This window comes from Delphinapterus leucas, chromosome 6 (assembly GCF_059928025.1).
Source record: "Delphinapterus leucas isolate spDelLeu-1000000601 "Yukka" chromosome 6, BTC_Dleu_Yukka2, whole genome shotgun sequence".
NCBI classification, from domain to species: Eukaryota; Metazoa; Chordata; class Mammalia; order Artiodactyla; family Monodontidae; genus Delphinapterus; species Delphinapterus leucas.
Window position 1 is genome coordinate 97,484,649 of NC_143134.1, and position 23,460 is coordinate 97,508,108.

At 41.8% G+C, this 23,460-nt stretch overlaps 1 protein-coding gene across 5 annotated transcripts in view; it reads left to right on the forward strand.

Moving 5' to 3' along the window:
* The first annotated feature begins 970 nt into the window (after positions 1-970).
* The window catches only part of SLC44A1 (solute carrier family 44 member 1), a 214,712-nt gene continuing 192,222 nt past the window's right edge, over positions 971-23,460 (forward strand). For 2 of the 5 annotated variants that reach the window (XM_089913488.1, XM_089913489.1), the window contains exon 1: positions 974-1,286. In XM_089913488.1, the coding sequence (XP_089769614.1) occupies positions 1,251-1,286 (36 nt within the window). In that variant the 5' untranslated portion in view covers positions 974-1,250. Of the gene's footprint in view, positions 1,287-23,460 lie in introns of all 5 variants that reach the window. The other 3 variants (XM_022600294.3, XM_022600293.3, XM_022600292.3) reach the window with 2 other exon arrangements.

The window sequence follows — 23,460 nt, forward strand, 5'->3', positions numbered from 1 at the left end:
TAAGCAGGATCTTTAGTTTTATTCCTGCCACATTTTAACTGTTCTCATCTCACACGATTTCTCAAGGACTTGGGTTGTAGACTTCTTGAAGGTGGTGACCGCACCTACTGTAACTTGTTGATACTGCATAGCGTATTCATGTAACAACAGGGACTTGTAAGAGAGCAGAAACTTTGGTTCTTTTGTTCACCTCTTTGTTCCCAGTGCCTGTAAATTACTGGAACTTAGTGTGCCCTCAGTATACATATGTTTTAACATGATAAATTAATACTCGCTTATTGTTTTTTGTGGACTATTCTGTATAAAAAGTTTCGTTTAGATCCAATATGGCTCTGAATTGACAGAACTGTAGAATTTTTTTGCCTTTTCCCTATTTTCGGCCCTTTATAACAATTTCGACCTTGGGTGCATTCCATTAAGCTCTTGGTGCCCTTCAAGGCTCAGTTTCCACATCAGCAAAATGGGGCGAGTAGCAACAGTTGCTTGTTTCTCCTTGTCTTCAATCACCTACTGCTTCTGCAGGGGTTTATTGCGTACGCTTTCCCCTGGATAAAATCAGCCACCTGAGAGGTAAGAAACCAGCGGGGTCCTCGGGTAGCGCGCCTACTGGGGATGGCTAGCATCTCCGCAAGCCTCGCCCGTGCCTCCCAGGTCCGGAAGCAACCCGACCCCATTTCGGCTGCGAGCCTGTCCAGCCCTCCGGCGCCCCAGCCTCAGGCGCCCTCTCGCACCAAGGTAGCGCTCTGCCTCGGTGCCACCGCTAAATTGGCTCGGCACCGCGCAGGTTCCGACGCGCGCCGAAGGGCCCGGCCTCGTTTTGGCCGCATTCGCCCGGCCGCCCGCGCGGCGCTGCACTGGGGGCGGGGAGTCTGATGGGAGAAGCGCGCGGCGCTGAGAAGGCGGCGGCCGGGGAGAGGGAGCCGGAGAGGGACTGGGCGCGGGAGGCCGGAGGCGGGGGACAGGGGGAGGCGCCGCCGCCGCCGCCCGCCCCTTTCTGCTGGGGAGCAGCTGCAGCAGCAGGAGCGGAGCGGGAGCCGCGCAGCCACTACCGCCGCCGCCGGGGGATGTGGTCGGCGCCCGCCCCGAGCCGCGCCGCCTCCTGAGTACCCGCCGCCGCCCGAGCCGCCGCCGCCGCCGAGCCGTGCGGAGCCAGGCCGCGCCCTCCCCGGGCGCCCGCCGGCTCGCATGCCGAGGGGCTCCGGGGCGTAGCTGCGCGCCCGGCGCCGCCTCCGGGCTCCTCCGGCCCCGCCATGGGCTGCTGCAACTCCGCCTCCTCAGCCGCGCAGGTGAGGGGCTCCCGCCTCCCGGCCGCCCGCCCGGATGCCTCCCCGCGCGTGCCGCGGGCGCCCGCAGCCTCCCACTACCTGCGAGCGTCCCCTCAACCCACCGTGCACTCCAGAGACCCCCACTCCCGCCTCCCTCTCCCGCCTCCCCCTGTCCCGAAGATGCCCCCGCGCTGGCTCCCAGGGCTGCCGATTCGCAGGCGCCTCTGCGCGGCCCCCAGGGCGCCGTTACCTCTGCCCAGCCCCTTGCCGACTTGGCCGCCTCCTCCCAGTAACACCTGAGCGGCGCGTCCCGCCAGCCCGCAGGTAGAGGCAATAAGGGCGTCTGCTCTCTGCCCCTGGTGGCACCCCCTTCCCTCGTCTTCCGGGCCTGGTTCCTCTCTTCCTACCTCCTTGGAGTCTTCCCCCTCCCCATCCACAGACTATTTTCTGTGCTCCCTAGAGGAGTACCCCCAGTATGGGCTGTTCACCCCTCTCCTACCTTATTACAGTTTCTCCTCTTAGATATTCTGTCCCTTTTCTCTTGCCCGCCGCCCCCCGTCCGGGTTCAAGTGTTTAAGCGGATCCCGGAGCCCTTCTACGACCCGCTTCCCCGATTCTAGCCGCTCGCTTCCCACCCCATCCCATCCCCCCTTTGTGCCTTGACCCCGGGCACCGCGGCCTCTTCGCACCCCGAGGCCCCTGCGGGAGCGCGGGGATTGGGCTGAGAAGGAGATTGGGCACCTGGTGGGTGACGGGATCGTTACGGAGACTCCCTCTTTGTTGCCAGTGTAACAGGAGGAAGAGGTGCCGAATTTAGTTTTTCTGTGTGCACTGGCTGAGTGTTGTCGCTGAGGGCTGAGATGCAGAGATTTCTCCCAGCTTCTACCCTGCCCCCATCCAGATTTCGCTAACCTCCCTCTCTTTTGCCGATCCGAGCCCTTAACCTGGATAGAAATGTTTAGACAACTGTATAAGGATCAAACGTAATAGGACTTGACTGCTGGCCACTAATAACTAAGAGGACCTGTTTGTAAATTACCTAATTTAGTGGATTAGTGAGTGTATTTACAAATACGATAAAAAGCCATCAGGAATACTGCATCAAACTGTCTGGTGGTGGTGTATGAAAAATAGGCTCTGACAACGCCTGGGATGTAATCTCACAGTTTCATTAGTGTAGAATGTAACTGTGGTCTTTGATTTGTTTGTTTTGGGGGGATACAAGGGCTCTTGTTTTTAGAAATAAAGGCTGGTCCGTTCTTGGTGAAGAAAAATGCTAGTTTGGAAAAAAAAATTCCTTCAGAGATCTAGCATCTGTGATAATGCTAGAAGTATTTTGCTGCTTCTAAATGACTATATATAACTCAGTTTTAAATAACCTGCATACTTGTTCTGAAAATCTGAGATCTGTTAGAAAATGACTAGAATTGCAGATGAATGGAGGACATTTATGTTTTATTAAGTACCCATCCTATTTGTCTACTTCTTTTTTGGGTGTTTGCTTACTCTTTTTTTGATTTTTTTTTTTCTTTTCCTATTAGGATCATAGTCAGGCTGACTGGTTTAGTTAGTTAAACCTTCCTGTTCAGTTAGAATAACAGAGAAAAACTATATGTAGTGGTGTTAGGAAGGAGAGGTCGATAGACCACAGTTTTCATATTAACAGATAAAGGTGTGGAATCACACACTACCTTTCAACTGGTCAGAGATTTTGGGGGAGAGGGAGGAATCTACTTGGGTGCTATTCGTCTAATATTTACTTAAATATTATTTTCACCAAAAAGATACCTTTCCTGTCGCCTTTCTTTTAAGAATTGGGTTATTTTGCATCCTCTTTTGGAGATGAAATGCCTTTAAGACAGTATTGGATAGTTTATGGATGGCTTGTTCAGTGTTTAATCAATTAAATTTGGAAGGGATGGATGCTGGACCAAAACTCTGCTTAACAGGTCTTGCATTTGACTAGCTCCACATCTTACTTTTCAGAATGCTGTCCCATATATTTTCCTTTCTTCTTCCTCCTCTTGCGGCCACTGTTTCCTTCATGCTGTGCTCTACAGACAAGATGCATGTCATGCACTCTGAAAGGTGCATTTTTTTTTCTGTGGATTCCTATAACCAATCAACAGCAGCTTTAGGGACTTGTAGTGTAAGTGGAGCATTGAGGTTTCGTGCCAAAGAGCTGGTCATCATTTTTTTTTCCTTATTTGAGATTTTGGCATCATTCTTAATTTGTGAAATGTTACCAATCTGCTGCATTTTAATGCTCCTTTCAGTAGCATCACCAGTTAGGATAATATAGTATCTGTATGAGTTGTGTTGAAACAAAATAGGGATGCAGCTGCACATCTTCTCTAAATGTGAACCTCCACATCACTTTGAACCTCTCTTAGAGGCCTCAATTGTATTTTCAGGCAGAATGTTTCTTTCATCCCTTCTACTGAATTGTAAACTTCTTGAGTATAGGAACTGTTTTTATTTTCCACATGTTTGTATCCATTGCAGTGCCTCACTATACCTTGTACATAATAAGTTGCTCAGCAGTAGTCAATGAACAGAATATAGATACACAGATTGGAACATTTGGCTGGCGAGTAACATTTAATATGAATCCAGCCCCGAACTAGGTGCTGTTTTACTTCCATGAGCTGGTTGAGTAATGCCACCACGCCACCCTCTTCAAAGCTCAAATTTCAACTAAGTTAAAATTCACCTGCTTTTCCCACATTCCTTCCCATTCTGTCAATGGTACCATCAGTTTGCAAAGTTGAGCAGGTTTTTTCTTTTCTCCTGGTGCTCTGCTCAGTGCTTATTATGTTTTAGTTGGAGCAGTGGCTATAACATCTTAAAAGAGCTTGTCTGCAAACTCTAATGATAACCTGCACAGCACATCAAAACAATGCGCTTTGAGGTAATCTGCAGTTCAGTTTAGCTTTTCTCAGTGGTATCATCAGCAACTTTCAAGCCCTGGCAGGTTTTATCAATGTAAATGTAGCGTGTTTCCTCTTTGTAGTAGGAATTCACTTTTGAAATACATATAATTTATTTTCCCTCATAGTCTCTTGCTATGTTGTAGACTCTCATAAAGAGTTTATTGACTTCCAAACTGCTTCATCTCTTGTAGTCTGTTCTGGTATTATTTTCATTTTCTTGGCAGTGTCTGGTTATCATAATTTGCCATCAAAATAATTATCCTGTTTTTGGATTTAGATAAAAGAAAAGCATCACATTCTATACTTACTTGTATTTTACTGTTAAAGGAGGAAATTATTGGCAAAATTATTTGTGCAGCATCAGATATGTGTTTCTAAGAATCTTAATAACTCTTAGATATATTTATAGAACTCTTAATAGAACTCTTATTTTTTTTATTTGTGGCCACTACAAGTTACTTGCTAATATTAGTAATTGCTCAACACAAGCCAATACATGATAGCCTTTGCCTAAAAATCTCTTTGAAGAGAACATAAAAGTGAGATAGTCATGAGTTTCTTTTTACAGCACTAATCCTCCCTAAGATTCTTAAAATTTATTCCCAACTCTCCATAATTCGTTTGTTCTGTTATAACCTGACATAATTTCTATTCTTGCAATGTTAAACTTCAAAGTTCAGTTGTAAATCTTCAGATTTATGAAATGTTCTTTCCCATTGACAAACCAGTTTGAATGAAGGAGGCTTTTGAAGGATTACTTAGCAAATTGTCAAAAGTCTTTGTCGTTAATGGCTAGATCATCATTTCTCACAGCAGCGCTTTGGAGGCCAGGAGATTTCGCAAGTGCTCTGAAGTTCTGTGTCCTTTGGTTCTAACCTTAGAAATTGTGAGAGGGATGGAGGGGAATCTTTCTGACTGAACAAACTGCCCCTCATATCTCTCTGACTTGAGGAGAGATTGGTCTTGTCTCTGGTCTCGTCCCATGTCTTCAAATTGAGAGCTAAGTATTTAACTGTGTTTTTCTAGCTCTCATATCTTGTCTCAGGAGTAATGAAAAACAATCAAGTGGTTCACAAATGCTGGTTAACTTTTGAGAATGTTAACTGCTCTTTAACAGAATTTTATTAGTACTGTAGTCTCCTTCTGCTTTGTGAACTTTGAAGTCAGAGGGTAAAAATGAAATTTGAAGAGTGTCCAGCGAAGTAGACCTGCTCTAACTGGAAAAAAAAAAACACAACATGAAGACAATTTATTTTTTTCTTCTTCTTCTGAATATTATGCTATTAGCATAGAAGATCCATTCCTCCAAATAATGTAAATCAAAGTTAATCTTAAAATTGGCTGGAAAGTAATGTAAAAATGGTGAGACTTTTTGTATACCTATTTTTCACAGCCATTTTCATGTTTTAATTTCTCTAGTAACTCTGAAGTTGACTTTACTTCCGTTTTACAGGGGAGGCAGTTGAGGCTTGGACATTAGTTGAGACTTGGCTGAAGTCTCAGAGCTACTAAGGGATCCATCCAAACTTTACCCCAGGTCTTTTGAATGTGAGTCCTGTGCTTTTCTTTCTGCGTTCACATACATGCTTCCCCTGTCATAAATTGCAGTTCATTTTATCTTTAGAAAAGGTCCACTCAATAACATTTTGAATTAAGGAATGTCCAAGTTAAAGTCATGCCTTTTTGAACTTGCTGCAGTTACTAGCTGGAGAACGACATAATGTGGTACAGCAAAACTAGTCCAGTTAAAAAGTTCCCAGGCTTAACAAATACTACCAAATACTATTTGATGTGTTAATCCTATCATTTAGAAATGTTATTGGCTTGAAGGACATTTATTTATAGAAATATGTTCTCTATTCTATTACAGGTAATTGGTTAGTAGCTATTTTACTGTCTCCTTCCTCCCCAACCCCCCCCCACACCCCCAAAAAGAAGAAGTAAATATTTCAATTTCATAATTTGGCTCAGATTTGGGGGCCTCTAGTTTATCTTTATTAGAGATAAACTAGGCCTACTATCTCTCTTTTCTATTGAGCTAAACTAGAATGTAGAGATAAGAAGTAGTCTAAGGTCAGAGAGATACATTATGAGGTAGCTAGGACTAGAAACCTACTTAGTCACTTAATCTCTTGAGCTTTCTATAGTTAGTATTAATTCTTAATGTCTTAAGTCTTCTTATCTTTGTAACCTTGGCTCCACATAGGAAACACTTAGAGAACGTGTAAAAACACGGATTCCTGGGTCCTCCTTTCAGAGGTTCTGATGTCATTGGTCCAGGGGTATTTTTTAAAGTTCCCCTGGTGATTTTCATGTTCTGCCAAAGGTTAAAACCCACTCTTACACACCCTTTCTTTAGATAATTCCATCTCCTTCTCTGGTTTCAGTTACAATCCATATGCTGACAATTCCCAAACTGAACTACTGAACTGAAACCAATTTTTTCCTGGCCCCTGAGCTATACTTGGCACTTCCACTAGAATGTCTTGTAGGCAACTCAAACTCAGCGTGTCAAAACTGAACTCAAAATGTGTAGGCACATACACACACATCTTTTTCAGTATCTTTGGTTCACTGAATGATGCCAGTATCCTGGTGTGGAAACTGGAAAACCGAGGCACATAGGAAACCTGCCTCTCATTATTCCATACCTGGTCACCATATCTTGCCTCTTTTACCTTCTAAACTCCACTACCAGCCCCCTAGTTTAAGCTTCTGTCATCTCTGGCCAGAACCTTGCTTCCATATCTCCCCATATTCATTCATGCTTCCTTCTAATTTTTCTCCACACCGCAGTCTTAGTGATCTCTTTAAAAAAATCCAAAGCTGTGTGGGGATTGTGTCCCCCACCTACTTGAAACCTTTTAATGGTTTCTGATTGCCCTTAGGGCAAAGACCAGAATCACTGACCCTAGCCGACAGTGCTGCATGGGCTGGTCTCCATCTCTCTTCAGCATCATTGTCTTCTCATACCATGCTTCTCCTTACTCTTTGTGCTCGCTCCAACCTCACAGATTCTTCAGGAGACTGTATTCTTCTTTTAGAGCTTTTGCACATGCTTTTCACTTGTTGGGATGGCTCTTTGCTTTTCTCCCTGGCCTTTGGCTGCCTGATACCCATCCTTTAAGTTTCAGCCTCAGAGTCACTTGTTTGGAAAAGGCTTCCTTGATCCTTCAAACCAGGCCATGTCTCCTCATTAAATTCTCACAGCCTTATGTATTTTCCCTATGAACACCTAAAGCAATATGCAGTTAATGTCTAGACTAGGAGTTGGCAAAACTACAGCCCATGGGCCAAATCTGGCCAGCTACCTGTTTTTGTATGGCTTGCAAGCTAAGAATGCTAAAAATGGCATCTATATATTTAAATGGGGGAAAAAACTCAGAAGAAGAATTTTACATGAGAAATTTATTTCATAAAAATTATATAAATTTGAATTCCATTGTCTGCAAATAAAGCTTTATTGATAAAACCACATGCATTCATTTACACATTGTCTATAGCTGCTTTTATGCTACAGTGGCAGAGTTGAGTGGTTAGTTGTGACAGAGACCTTATGGCCTGCAAGTGTAAATATTTATTCTGTGGCTCTTAGGGAAAATGTTTACTAACCCCTGGTCTAGACTGAGTTGATGAGGAGAGGGACCATGACTGCTTTGTTCATTGCTGTTATTCTCTGTGCTTAGTTGGTACCTGGTACCTGGTATGTGCTCGTGAAATATTGGAACAAATTAGTGAATTTGTTCAAATCTCTTTCCTTTCATGGATGGATGTGGATAAACTCCAACCGTAGTGACTCTGATGTTTTAAAATTCAATATAGGGACTTCCCTGGTGGTTCAGTGGTAAAGAATCCGCCTTCCAATGCAGGGGACATGGGTTCAATCCCTTCAGGGAACTAAGATCCCACATGCTGGGGGGCAACTAAACCCACATGCCACAACTACTGAGCTTGAGCGCCTTAAGGAGAGAGCCCACATGCCTCAAACTACAGAGCCTACGCGCTCTGGAGCCCGTGCGCCACAACTAGAGGGAAGCCCGCACGCTGTAACAAAGACCCTGTGTGCCACAACTAAGACCCGACACAGCCAAAAAAATAAAAGCAAGAAATTTTTTAAAAACAAAAAGTAGTTACTTATAAAAAAATAAAATAAAATTCAATATAAAAAAATTTTAGGGACTTCCCTGGTGGTGCAGTGGTTAAGAATCCGCCTGCCAATGCAGGGGACACGGGTTCGAGCCTTGGTCCCAGAAGATCCCACATGCCACGGAGCAACTAAGCCCATGTGCCACAACTACTGAGCCTGTGCTCTAAAACCCGCGAGCCACAACTACTGAGCCCACGTGCCACAACTACTGAAGCCTGTGCGCTTAGAGACTCTGCTCCGCAACAAAGAGAAGCCACTGCAATGAGAAGCCCACGCACCGCAACAAAGAGTAGCTCCCACTTGCTGCAACTAGAGAAAGCCCGTGTACAGAAACGAAGACCCAACACAGCCAAAAATAAATAAATAAATTAAAAAAAAAAAAAAAGGAAAAAAAAAAAGCCAAGGGCTTCAGTGTAAAAAAAAGTTTTTTAAAGGACAAATACTTTTTTTTTTTTTTGACGGTGCCTGGCGGCTTGCAGGATCCTAGTTCCCCCACCAGGGATTGAACCCAGGCCCAGGCAGTGAAAGCACTGAGTCCTAACCACTGGACCACCAGGGAATTCCATAACAGGACAAATACTTTCGAAGAAGATTCTCAACAGAAGTTTTAGCAGCTGTCTTAAGCAGCTTCTCTGTTGCAGGTATACGTCTCCTGTGTGAAGCAAGTGTACTTGTAGAGGTGTAAGTTAGGGGGTGTTTTTTTTCCCCTGATGGACTCCTCTCTGATTTCATATCAGCTGTATAGTAAGATGTACTTAAAAAAACATTTGGTTGATAAACTACTGGAATTTTTAAAAATAATATTACTTTTTTTTAGCTGCTCTCTATAACATCCTGCAATCAAATATTTAGACATTTATTTAGTAAGGAAACTATTAAAAGCTATTTTTATCCTAATTTTTAAGGTTGCGAGATACGCTGAAGATTGCTGAACAGACATGTTTGATTTCTGGATACATTTGTATAATGTAAAATAAGGAAAACAGCAAAAAGATGGAAAAATTGAAAATATATGTTTACTTCAAGATGTTCAAGTAGCAGGGAAGGTATTAAAGTTTGCTTCTTTTTTTTTTTGGTAGCATTATGATAATGGTAATGATAATGATCTAGTAAGATTTTTCATTATGAATCACTTAAGGATGATTCAGCTTTAAGAAATGAAAAACCTTAAATCTAAATAGCTAATACATTAAGGAAAACTTACTATCTCTTATAAGTTGAGTGGTAGGGTGGCTTCCAGCTTGGTTAATTCAGTGGCTTGATGATGTCAACAAGGACCTGAGTTGTCTCTTTTTGTCATTTAAGGAAGTTAGTTTTTCCCTCACTTAGCTCCCCTTGTGATCCCAAGATGGATGTGACTCTGACAGACTCACGCCGATCTGCCAATCTCCAGTGCTTTTTCTTTCAGTAGGAGTTAGGGAGGGCTGCATACTCATCCCTAAACAATCTCTAGCAAGGGGGAGGCAAGGGCACTCTAATTGGCTTAGACTAACCAGGATTTCCCTCTGAGTCAAGTGGCGGGTGGAGCAATACCAGAGCGAAATTAGGACTCCGCCACTAAGGCTTGGGGGTGTTGGGGAGAGTGGTGACTGAGTAGGCAGCCAATGGTATCTGCTTACATAGTTTTGTCATTTTCTTCTGCCTATAAGATCACACTTGTATGGTGTTTCCTAACATTTTGTTTATAGCTCCATTATAAAACCTCACATTTCATAGTTGAAAGTCACACAGTTACCTTCCTATTTCCCCAGTGCTACTGCTCTAGCCACTGCTGAATCCCCGTCTTTCTCTTTTCCCCACCCCCACTGCTTCTTTCCCATTCTGAGGCAAGCATAGCTTCTGGATAAAGAAGAGCATTTAAGGTTGGAATAATGGTTAAGTAGGTAATCAGTTTTCCCACAACCAGTGGGACCCAAGAGAACCTTGGGGGTTACTATAACCTCTTCCCTTTCAAGCTCTCAATTTCCTTTTCTACCTCTTCTCACTTCTTTGTGTGTTTATCTCTGTCCGATTGGTACTCATTTTTTCTTTCTTTTTCCCTCCTTTCCCCTAAAGTTTTCTTTATCGTCCCTTTTCTTTCTACCCCTACCTGATGCACTTAAGGGACTGTAATACTGAGTGGAATATACTAGCATAGAAGAGGAGAAAGAGAGTGTCTTTTTTCCTCCTGTTTAATTTTGGTTTTTTTTGTTTTTGTTTTTTGGTATAGCAATAGTAAAACTGAAGATTCACATCATTATTTAGAATACCTCTATGATGTAAAGAGCTCTCACAGTATAAAAATTGCTTCTTTACAGAAGGAGAATTAGTAAACTAATATGTAAATATGTTCAGTCTTGCTAATAATCAAATTAAGGGTACATAGACACCACTTTCGTCTGTAACTTTGGTAGTTAACAGAATAATATTAATTGCTCATGTGGTTTCAACTCAAGTATACTTTATTGATTTGCTGAATAAATGGTATGACCCTCTTGGGACACTGTTTGATGACATACATTGAAAGCCATAAAAAAGTTGACACCCTTTAGTAATCCAAAAGTATACTAAATGCTAGATGACATTACATGCGGCATTATTTGTAGTAGCAAAATAGTTTAACTTTAAACATAATATTGCTGATGTAAAATTTTCTTAATATAAAATTCAGTTGAATTTAGTCTGCTATATGTGTCTCACTTCACCATACCCTTAATGGATAAGTAGCCTTCTGCCATCCTTTAAAGAAATCCTTTCCCTACTGCTGCTCTAAAAGGATATTAGAATCTGAGAATTAAACACCATCTTGTACTGGCAGGAGTGTGGGCTGTATAGCCAGACCGTATGGCTCTGTCACCAGCTGGGTTATTTGGGCCAAATTCTTAAGCATTTTGTGTGTGTGTGTGTGTGTGTGTGTGTGTGTGTGTGTGTGTGTGTGTTTACATCTTTATTGGAGTATAATTGCTTTACAATGGTATGTTAGTTTCTGCTTTATAACAAAGTGAATCAGTTATACATATGTTCCCATATCTCTTCCCTCTTGCGTCTCCCTCCCTCCCACCCTCCCTATCCCACCCCTCTAGGTGGTCACAAAGCACCGAGCTGATCTCCCTGTGCTATGCGGCTGCTTCCCACTAGCTATCTATTTTACCTTTGGTAGTGTATATATGTCCATGCCACTCTCTCGCTTTGTCCCAGCTTACCCTTCCCCCTCCCCATATCCTCAAGTACATTCTCTAGTAGGTCTGTGTCTTTATTCCTGTCTTACCCCTAGGTTCTTCATGACATTATTTTTCTCTTAAATTCCATATATATGTGTTAGCATACGGTATTTGTTTTTCTCTTTTTGACTTACTTCACTCTGTATGACAGACTCTAGGTCCATCCACCTCATTACAAATAGCTCAATTTCGTTTCTTTTTATGGCTGAGTAATATTCCGTTGTATATATGTGCCACATCTTTATCCACTCATCCGATGATGGACACTTAGGTTGTTTCCATCTCCTGGCTATTGTAAGTAGAGCTGCAATGAACATTTTGGTACATGACTCTTTTTGAATTATGGTTTTCTCAGGATATATGCCCAGTAGTGGGATTGCTGGGTCATATGGTAGTTCTATTTTTAGTTTTTTAAGGAACCTCCATACTGTTCTCCATAGTGGCTGTACCAATTCACATTCCCACCGGCAGTGCAAGAGTGTTCCCTTTTCTCCACACCCTCTCCAGCATTTATTGTTTCTAGATTTTTTGATGATGGCCATTCTGACTGGTGTGAGATGATATCTCATTGTAGTTTTGATTTGCATTTCTCTAATGATTAATGATGTTGAGCATTCTTTCATGTGTTTGTTGGCAGTCTGTATATCTTCTTTGGAGAAATGTTTATTTAGGTCTTCTGCCCATTTTTGGATTGGGTTGTTTGTTTTTTTGTTATTGAGCTGCATGATCTGCTTGTAAATTTTGGAGATTAATCCTTTTTCAGTTGCTTCATTTGCAAATATTTTCTCCCATTCTGAGGGTTGTCTTTTGGTCTTGTTTATGGTTTCCTTTGCTGTGCAAAAGCTTTGAAGTTTCATTAGGTCCCATTTGTTTATTTTTGTTTTTATTTCCATTACTCTAGGAGGTGGGTCAAAAAGGATCTTGCTGTGATTTATGTCATAGAGTGTTTTGCCTATGTTTTCCTCTAAGAGTTTGATAGTTTCTGGCCTTACATTTAGGTCTTTAATCCATTTTGAGCTTATTTTTGTGTATGGTGTTAGGGAGTGGTCTAATCTCATACTTTTACATGTACCTGTCCAGTTTTCCCAGCACCACTTATTGAAGAGGCTGTCCTTTCTCCACTGTACATTCCTGCCTCCTTTATCAAAGATAAGGTGACCATATGTGTGTGGGTTTATCTCTGGGCTTTCTATCCTGTTCCATTTATCTATATTTCTGTTTCTGTGCCAGTACCATACCGTCTTGATTACTGTAGCTTTGTAGTATAGTCTGAAGTCAGGGAGCCTGATTCCTCCAGCTCCGTTTTTCGTTCTCAAGATTGCTTTGGCTATTCGGGGTCTTTTGTGTTTCCATACAAATTGTGAAATTTTTTGTTCTAGTTCTGTGAAAAATGACAGTGGTAGTTTGATGGGGATTGCATTGAATCTGTCGATTGCTTTGGGTAGTATAGTCATTTTCACAATGTTGATTCTTCCAATCCAAGAACATGGTATATCTCTCCATCTATTTGTATCATCTTTAATTTCTTTCATCAGTGTCTTATAATTTTCTGCCTACAGGTCTTTTGTCTCCTTAGGTAGGTTTGTTCCTAGATATTTTATTCTTTTTGTTGCATTGGTAAATGGGAGTGTTTTCTTGATTTCACTTTCAGGTTTTTCATCATTAGTGTATAGGAATGCCAGAGATTTCTGTGCATTAATTTTGTATCCTGCTGCTTTACCAAATTCATTGATTAGCTCTAGTAGTTTTCTGGTAGCATCTTTAGGTTTCTCTGTGTATAGTATCATATCATCTGCAAACAATGACAGCTTTACTTCTTCTTTTCCGATTTGGATTCCTTTTATTTCCTTTTCTTCTCTGATTGCTGTGGCTAAAACTTCCAAAACTATGTTGAATAAGAGTGGTGAGAGTGGGCAACCTTGTCTTGTTCCTGATCTTAGTGGAAATGCTTTCAGTTTTTCACCATTGAGGACGATGTTGGCTGTGGGTTTCAAATTCTTTAACATTTTGTGCCTCATTTTCCCCAGCTGTGAAATGGGAACAATAATAAAACCTGTCTCACAGGCTTGTAGCAAACTGCACACCCCATGAAAATATCTTAGACATTATGATATTAATGTAGACTAAGGCTCTTAGATGTTCTCCTACCCATTAATACCCCCCTAAAAAAATCCTGTGTTTGGGTTTTGGAAAAGGGACCTCGACTTCCAAAAATTTTAAACTGTGTCTGGAAGATGAGTGTTAAGGGTAAAATGAACAGCAATAAGGAGAGGCTAAATTGGATGGTTAGGAGTTCACTGGAGAAGTTAAGAAAGGATGGACTAGTTGGAGAGTGGGCTTCCTGAAAATCATCCTTGATTTGGCTTTGAAGGATGGGTTTAGAAAATGTGGGAGGATAGACAGATTTTAGTATAAAGCAGGGACAAGAGAGGACGTTCCAGTGAAAGGAACAGCTTGAACAAAGGCAAGGAAGCCTTTAACTGACTGCGTGTCCATTTGGAAAGGAGACCTGGCCAGAGTAAAGAGAAATGTAACATGTAGGGAAGACTACTATTCCAAGGGGAGAGAAATGGGCAGCCATGGAGGGTTTTTCAGAGCTGTGTAAGGAGTAATTGGAGCTTTGCCTGTGCCTGAAGTGAGAGAAAGGGAAACAGGCCACCCTGGAAACCGTTCAGTAACTTGAACCAACAGTGTAAATGGGAAACAGAAGAGACATTATAGAATTGAAATAGGACGGATTCTCCTGACTTAATCTGGATATGTGGGATAACGGAGAGGGATAAAACCGGTTTAGAATACTGTATAATGGAAGAAGGGTATTATAATTGACAGACATGGGAGTTGAGATGGAGACTAGAATATGGGGAGGGGAAGATGAATTTAATTTTGTGTGAACTGAGTTTGAGATGGTATTAATACTCCATGTAGCAATTTCCCATAGGCGGTTGAAGATCCAGAACTGGATTTCAGAAAATGTTCTAAGTCATATGCATAAAGGAGATGCTGTAAGGATTGGTGGTCTCCCAGGGGAAGGAAAGGGCATGGAAGATGAGAGCAGACCACTGGGTTTTTCCCTGCTTTCATTCCCTAGTTGTCTGCCCTCATAGAATAAATTTCATTTGATTCTTGCAACTCTGAGATGGGTATCAGTGTTAGCCCCATTTTACTGATTAAAAAACTGAGGCTTGGGAATTCCCTGGCAGTCCAGTTGTTAGGACTCGGTGCTTCCACCGCCTGGAGCCCGGGTTCAATCCCTGTGGAATCCCTAAGATTCCACAGTGTGGCCAAAAAAGAAAAAAAACAAAAACAAAAAAACCGAGGCTCCATTTGCTGCAACATGGATGGACCTAGAGATTATCATATTAGGTGAAGTAATCAGACAGAGAAAGACAAATATCGTTATATCACTTATATGTGGAATCTAGAAAATAAGTGATACAAATGAACTTATTTACAAACCAGAAATAAACTCACAGACATAGAAAATAAATTTATGGTTACCAAAGGAAAAGGGGGAGGGGATAAATTAGGAGTATGGGATTAACATATACACACGACTATAAATAAGATATATTAACAAGGACCTACTGTATAGCACAGCGAACTATATTTAATATCTTGTAACCTATAATGGAAAAGGATCTGAAAAAGAATATATGTATGTGTTCTGAATCACTTTGCTGTACACCTGAAACTGACATAACATTGTAAATCAACTATACTTCAGTTGAAAAAAAAAGAGAAACTGAGGCGCAGAAGCTTAGGCAGCTTGCCCCAAGGCCCCCAAAGTAGTGTAAAGCCTGGGGTAGTTCAAAATGTGTGTTCCCTGCTGCACTGCATTCCCTTCCTTCTGCTGTACTGAGAGCTATATTTAAATAGTATATTAAATGTAGCTTAGATACCACGTTTCTGTCACTGAAATTCAGAGACTGTGTGTACTATTTACTCTGGCTTTAAAGTGTATGTGTGTTTGGGTGGGGTGGGTGTTGGTTTTCAGTCAGTGCACCCTAAACCAGAGGTAAGAATGTAACAATTTGCAGCAGGGTCTGTATAAGTGGTGGTTATAAACTGAAGACTCCTGGGACCCTTAACTGCTGTGCATTTCCTCCTGGGCCCTTCTGCATTTTCTTCTAAGAACTTAAGTCTGAACAAGTCTATCATGGCAGTAAGTTTACTAAAAGTGACTACAATTGTGTCCTTTCCCCATAACTCAGATTCTCAAGAATACAGTTTTAATAAGGAATATATATTTATATATTTAGTCTTTGGAGACCCATGGCCTCTGAAAGGGCTAATGTAACTGATACTAACATTATTTAATAGTATCAGTAAGGCTCAGGAGAGCAGTAAGAAAGGAAAGGGTGAAGAAAATGGCCATGGCGAAGTTGGAAGACTGTGGCACAAATGATTTGCATGCACATGGGGATCAAATTACAAAGGCAGAGATTTTTACCACTGGAGCAAAGCTGGAGTTTTTTGTTTGTTTGAACCAAACTGCACTTTAAAACCTCAGTTGTTTTCAAACTGATTTTGCATGTGATTTTGTATTTTCATAAATTCTAAAAACTTCAAGTGTTGGAAGATAGTTCTGAAAACATCAAGTTTTAAAGTCTAGCATATTAAATATATTTTGAAACTAGCCCGACTTTTACATCAAGAAAAACATTTCGGAATGGACATTGGTGGTAGAAGTAGATTTCAGTTATGAAGGTATGGAAATAATATTTTAATAAGATACTTCATTTTAAAATTAGATGCAGTTCTAGTTTTGGTTATAATTTTTAAAGGTTTATAGTTTAATCTGAGAAAGTAAACCAAGACCAAGTGTAAACACACGTTTCTGTTGAGGTAGTGACAAGCAGACAGGGTAGGGAGCTTCCTGGGGGGAAGGAACAGTTCCCCATAACCTACTGCTCACTAGGCTCTCTGCTCTGTAGGTGGTGCTCCACATGCCATCCCATTTATATAAGAATACTGTAAGCAGGGTTTCCCCAAGTATGTGCTCCTGTAGCACCAGGGCTACAAGACGGTACTCCAAGAAGGGGATCTGAGGTCAGAAAAGTTTGGGAAGTTCCTGCGCATTCCATACCCACCCCACTCCCCCAATTTGTGGAGCCACAGTGCTTATCAGCCTGTTTAAAAGCTCTACATCCCCACACCTGAAACCAGTTTAACTTGGCTTAATTGACCTTCAGTGAATTTATTTGTCCTTAAAATTTATTGTTTTTCATTGCATCTTGAGGAACTGTTCTCCTACAGGACACACTCTGAGAAACAGTGCTTGAAATATTCCTTCTCAATTTCCTCAAGTGAGAACAAAAGTGAGTGTGGTAGCAAGAATGTTGTTCATCAGGTAACCCTTAGTCGGAAGCGATTAGCAGATTTGAAGCTGAGTTTGAGCACATCACAAACTTCAACATGTTCTTTCCAGTACTGGCAAAATAATGTAGATGAGTATCAAGTCACTCAAGTATATTAGGAAAATGTAAAAGCCTTTTATGTGAATAATTTCTCAGATTTGTAGTTTGAGATTTCCAAGAAGTTGGGAAGGTTAAGGGTTTACAAAAGGATCCTTCAACTTTGGAACTTCAGAATAGAACTGCTGTGAGGCCAGCTGGGCCAACAGCTAGAGAGGGAACCAGCCATCTGCGCTTGGGGTCTTCTTCTCCTTTTGCCTGGGGTCTGCGGTAGAGACTACAGGCGTAGTTGTAGTTATTGCTCAGCATTCCAAATGGACATCTGCAGATGGCACCTGCTCATCGAAGGCTGACTATCTTTTGTTAGAGGAAGAATCCAGGACAGAGGTGATATTACAGGGGCTACGCAAATAATAGATCCCAAATAAATGTTTATTGAATATATGTGGTGGGGGCATGGGGTATTCAGAGACTAGAATTTTAGTTTATGATGCTAATGATTCTTGTCAAAATTACTATTAAAACAAAGGTAACCTGTCAATGGAAGGAAATGGGAATGAACCTGAAAATTAAGCCACTATTTGAAATGTTTTAAGTTAATTCTGGTGATTTTGAACCTGAACTTGTTAGCATGGGTTCCCACATTATAATGAAGTCTTGGTAAGACATTAATACTAGCCAGTCAGGAAAAAAAAGAGCACATCATAAGCTAGAGACCAGTGGGCCTCATCTATTGACCTGGTCAATAGATTTATAAGGACAGAGGCTTACATTTCCTGCTGCCACCTGTGCCCCCCTTCTTTTTTTTTTTTTTTTTTTACTGGCCCACAGTACAGGATGTACAGTGAAAGCTCTTCTGGCCCATCTTCTCATGCCTGCCTGGGAGCAGTGTGGGTAGAGCTACAAATCCTGCTTATTTTGTTCAAAGTGCGGCCAGAAGGGTGAAGAGCAGCCTGCAGCAGTGACCCGTGCCTGTGACTGGTACTCAGGGTGAGGGGAAGGCACTGAAAAGAAAAAAAGAAAATCAAGAATGTTAGTAGAATAAAGAGGAAATTCCAGGCTAGTCACATGCTTTGGTTCGGTTCAGCATTTATTGACCAGTACGCTGCTTAGGGTGCTAAGTACTGGATTCAACCAAGCAGGAGAATTTCCGTCTAGAAGTGTGCAGTCAGTTAACGGAGGGAAGGTGGAGGGGCATCCACAGAGTGTTGGGGCTCACCTGGGTCTGTTTCTTAAGTAGCCAAAAGTCACACAGTTTACGGGGTACACAGTAATACCCCATAATACTGATAATTTCTTAATTAAATTTCTTAATTAAATACTGATAATTTCAGTATTTAATTGATAACTGACAATTTCTTGGTAGATTCCAAACTAAGTTTTAAAACTAAGAACTAGAACTACAAAAGTGTCCTGAGGGAACGTAGACATTTTTTAAAGTATGATCCATGTCAGCTCTTAACTGGTAAGGATGGAGTTTAGTAAACTTTGGGATAAATTTATTGTCTCTGTAGTCATGACAGTATTTTATTAGATAGAGTGAAAGAAAAAATACTGGCCTTGAGTAGAAAATAGCATAAAGCTTCCCTGAAGCCTGTGGACAAGTCACACTCTTGAGGTGGTCCCGTAAAAAACATGGGACCTATAATGTGTTTAATATTTTAATTTCCACGTTGAAATGACCAACGTTGAAGCTGAGGTGTGATTTTTTTTTTTCTTTGATAGCACTAGGTTCTAGGAACTTTATTTAAAGTAGAACAAATCAAGTGTCCCTTTGCTGTTGTTCTCTAATCTCAGGTGGCTCTCTTGCAGCTCGTCTGCATCTAGTGACTGAACCGCAGGTCTCTGCCCTTTCACTCTGCCAGGAAGCCCAGGTGCTCTTGCCATGGCCCTAAGGTCTCTTACCTAACTGGGCACTGTGACCTGTTTAATGTCCCACCACCATCAAACCACAGGACCCAGAGTGGATTCTTCATTTCTTAACACCCATCACACCATGGCTTGTTTCTCTTCCAGCTTTCTCCCACTCAGACATGCATTTTCTCTTCTACTCTTTTTTTTATATCTCATCTGCTCCAAAATATATTTTTAATTAATTAACTTATTTATTATTTATCGTTGGCTGCATTGGGTCTTTGTTGCTGTGTATGGGCTTTCTCCAGTTGTGGCGAGCGGAGACTGTACTTCATTGCGGTGCACGGGCTTCTCATTGCGGTGGGCAGGCTTCTCATTGCGGTGGCTTCTCTTGTTGCGGAGCATGGGCTCTAGGCACGCCGGCTTCAGTAGTTGCAGCATGTGGGCTCAGTAGTTGCGACTGGCGGGCTCTTGAGCACAGGCTCAGTAGTTGTGACGCACGGGCTTAGTTGCTCCATGGCATACGGGATCTTCCCGGATCAGGGCTCGTTCCCCTGTCCCCTGCATTGGCAGGCAGATTCTTAACCACTGCACTACCAGGGAAGTCCCTGATTTGTAATGTGTCCTAAGTACCTCAGCTGCTTCACCTACCAGTGTTTCTAGTCCCACTTCAGAAGGTACTAATTCAAAGGAGATGATAACCTGGAATCCTTTTACAGAATCCCCCAGCTGGTGGGGACTTAGAGGCCTATATTCCAGCCTACGAGGGTATGACGTCCACTGAGTGGTTTTGTTCAGGCTCTGCTTAAATACCTCCGTCAGCAGAGAACTCACTGCTTCCTGAGACAGTTAACTCTACTTTCAGGTAGTTATGAGAAATTTCTTCTTTGCACAGCTGACCTCACTGTTCATGTAACTTTATTGTTGGTTCTGATTCTGCACCCACTAGATATATAGAATAACTGAACAACTGAAGGTAAAACAACTGAAATCAGCCTTAATGTGTGCCAAGTTGCGTGTGTGTGTGTACATTTAAACTTAAAAACCCTTAGTTTATATAACCATTTCTAAGTGTCATGATTCCAGATCCTGTACTATTCTGCCCCTCCCCTTATTTTTCTTCTTAGGCTTTAATTTTTTAAAGTTTATTTAATTTTTATTTTTATCAAAGCTGTACATGCATATATTTTTATTTTTTTAAATTTTATTTATTTTTGGCTGTGTTGCGTCTTTGTTTCTGTGCGAGGGCTTTCTCTAGTTGCGGCAAGCGAGGGCCACTCTTCATTGCGGTGCGCGGGCCTCTCACTATCGCAGCCTTTCTTGTTGCGGAGCACAGACTCCAGATGTGCAGGCTCAGCAATTGTGGCTCACGGGCCCAGTTGCTCTGCGGCATGTGGGATCTTCCCAGACCAGGGCTCGAACCCGTGTACCCTGCATTGGCAGGCAGATTCTCAACCACTGCGCCACCAGGGAAACCCCATGCATATATATATATATATATATATATATTTTTTTTTTTTTTTTTTTTTTTTCTTTTTTTGTCCGGTACGCGGGCCTCTCACTGTTGTGACCTCTCCCGTTGCGGAGCACAGGCTCCGGATGCGCAGGCTCAGCGGCCATGGCTCACGGGCCCAGCCGCTCTGCGGCATGTGGGATCTTCCCGGACCGGGGCACGAACCCGTGTCCCCTGCATCGGCAGGCGGACCCTCAACCATTGCGCCACCAGCGTTGCCCCCCATGCATATATTTTTAAAGAGTCAAACATTAGTAGCAGGATTGTTATTTTTTTTTTAAAGCCTTTCCCCCATTTTCTGCTGTCCTGAGGCTATCACTTTTAACTCTTTGAACTAAATCTTTTGCTATTTCCCTCTGTATCTCTAACATGCTTATATTGCTACCACCTGATTCTTCAGTTTTCAGCATTAATTTTGGCCTCCACTATGGAAGATGAAGATTGTGCTCTCTTCCAAATGATTCTTTGCCCTGATTCCATGTACATGCTTTCAGTCTCCCTTTTCCTACTGCAGAGATAATCACAGTTTTGTTTGGATTGATGTTCAGTCTTTCCATTATGACTATGTAAATGCTCTTCACAGCTGAGTCATGTAGTATTTCATCATTCCTCCATAATCCTGTGTTGCTCTTGGAGATAATTGTCTTGTGTTTCTGTTTACCTAGTTTTCTGTGTACTTATTGAGGACTAATTGACCTCTACATTCTTGCCGGGTTGTGTGAATTTCCTTGAGTCAGCACAGATGCTTTAGATAATCTTTCAATTTCAGTTTCCTGATGAGACCTTTCCTATAGCTCCAATCTGGGCTGGCCACTTCTCAGACCTGCTTCAAAGTTATCAGTTTGAGATCTCTCTTCACATCATACCAAGGATTTCCTTTGTCTTTCTTGTGCTGGTGTCCCGATTATCTGCAACCCATGTACTTAAAAAAACTTTTATTTTTGGCTGCGTTGGGTCTTTGTTGCTGCACGCAGGCTTTCTCGAGTTGCGGCGAGCGGGGGCTACTCTTTGTTGTTGCACGGGCTTCTCATTGCGGTGGCTTCTCTTGCGGAGCCCAGGCTCTAGGTGTGCGGGCTTCAGCAGTAGTGGCACGTGGGCTCAGTAGTTGTGGCATGTGGGCCCTAGAGCGCACAGGCTTCGGTAGTTGTGGCATGTGGGCTCAGTAGTTATGGCTTGCGGGCTCTAGAGTGCAGGCTCAGTAGTTGTGGCGCATGGGCTTAGTTGCTTTGTGGCAGCGGCATGTGGGATCTTCCCAGACCAGGGATCGAACCCATGTCCCCTGCAATGGCAGGCACATTCTTAACCACTGTGCCACCAGGGAAGCCCCTAGAAACCTGTTTTTTTAAAAAAATGGCTATGTAGCTTTCTTTATTTTACAACTCTGTGTAAGGAAAATAAAGGAAGGAAAGGAAGGAAGAAAAAACAGTGAAATAGAATTGGAGGAAGAAAACTTGTATTCTGCCTTCAAACTCGAAGGTCTTGCAAGTTCAAAACATGTGTTTGGAATGAGACCAATGAATCTAGTCATCTTGGTGGATTGAACACAGGCACTTATCTCTGCTCCTTCCCCAAACTCCTTGGCAGAGCATAAATACAGACTCAGAACACCAGGAATCTAAGGCCCAGGGATCTCTGAGGGCATGGGTGAGAAGAGAGGCTGAAAAACCGCAGAACTGACTGATAGTCTGTAACTGGAGTAAGCAGACCCTCAGATCACTTCCGCAGCTAAGCAGCAAGGTGACACACTGCCCTACAATATTCTGTTTTCACGTTTGACACTTAGGTATAGAATCCATTATGAGTTCATTTTTGGATAAGGTTTGAGGTATAGGTTGGGATCTTGTTTTTTGTCTGCATATGGTTGTTTAATTATTCCAGTTTCACAGTTTGGTGAAAAGGTTATACTTTTTACATTGAATTGCCTTTGTACCTTTTCTAAATATCAACCATATATGTGTGGGTCTCTCTTTTTTTTTTTGGCTGTGCCGTGTGTCATGTGACCAGGGATTGAACCCGTGCCCCCTACATTGGGATCAAGGAGTCTTAACCACTGGACTGTCAAGGAAGTTCCTATTTCTGAACTTTCATTGATCTGTTTGTCTTAACTAATACCACATGGTCTTGATTATGGTAGCTTTATAGTATATATTGAAATCAGGTGGTGTGAATCTAACTTTTATCTTTTTAAAAAACTATTTTGGCTATTCTAGTTCTTCTGCCTTTCCTTAATACATTTTAAAATCAGTTTATCAATATCTACCCCAAAAAATCCTGCTGGGATTTTGATTTGGCTTGCGTTGAAACTGTAGATCAATTAGGAAAGAATTTGTCAAATAATATTGAGTCTTCTAATCTGTGAATGTGGTGTCCTTCTCCATTTATTTAGCCTTTGATTTCTTTCATCAGTGTTCCTGTCCTGGTGTTTTCTTTCTTGGTTTATTCCCTTAATTTGGTAAAATACCTCCTTTAGTAGGTTCCTGAGAAAGGATACATGTAACTTTTTTTATACCTTGCATATTTTTATTCTTACTTCATACATATGTAATATTTGGCTGGTTTTAGAATTCTAGATTGGAAATTATTTCCTCTTAGAATTTAAAATGAGTTTTTCCTTTGTCTTCTTTCTGCTAGGGTGGCAGTTGAAGTCTGATGCCCTTCTGATTGTTGCCTTTTTTTTTGTATTAAACATGTTTAATTCTCTCTGGAACCATTTAGGATCTTCCTTGTGACCCATGTTCTGACATTTTTCAGTGACGTGCCTTTTGTGGATCTGTTTTAATCCGTTATACTGGACACTGTGGGGTCTTTCAATCTGGAAATTTACGTTTTGCAGTTGGGAAATTTCTTCCTGAATTCTTTTATTCCTTCCGATGTTTCCCCTGTTCCTTAATTTTCTTATCTTTTCTTTCATTTCTGAACTCCTGTCTTCTAATCCATATTCAATCAGATTTCCTCAATTTATCTTCATCCTTCTATTACATTTTTACTTCTGCTGAGTTCTTAATTTCGTATGGTATTTTACATTGTTCTCTTCAATATTCTTTTTTTATTTTGCACCATCTGTTCTTCTCTCTCTGTGCTATATGTGTGCATTTGTTTTAAGTTCTCTTCTCTCCGTGTCTGCATCATCT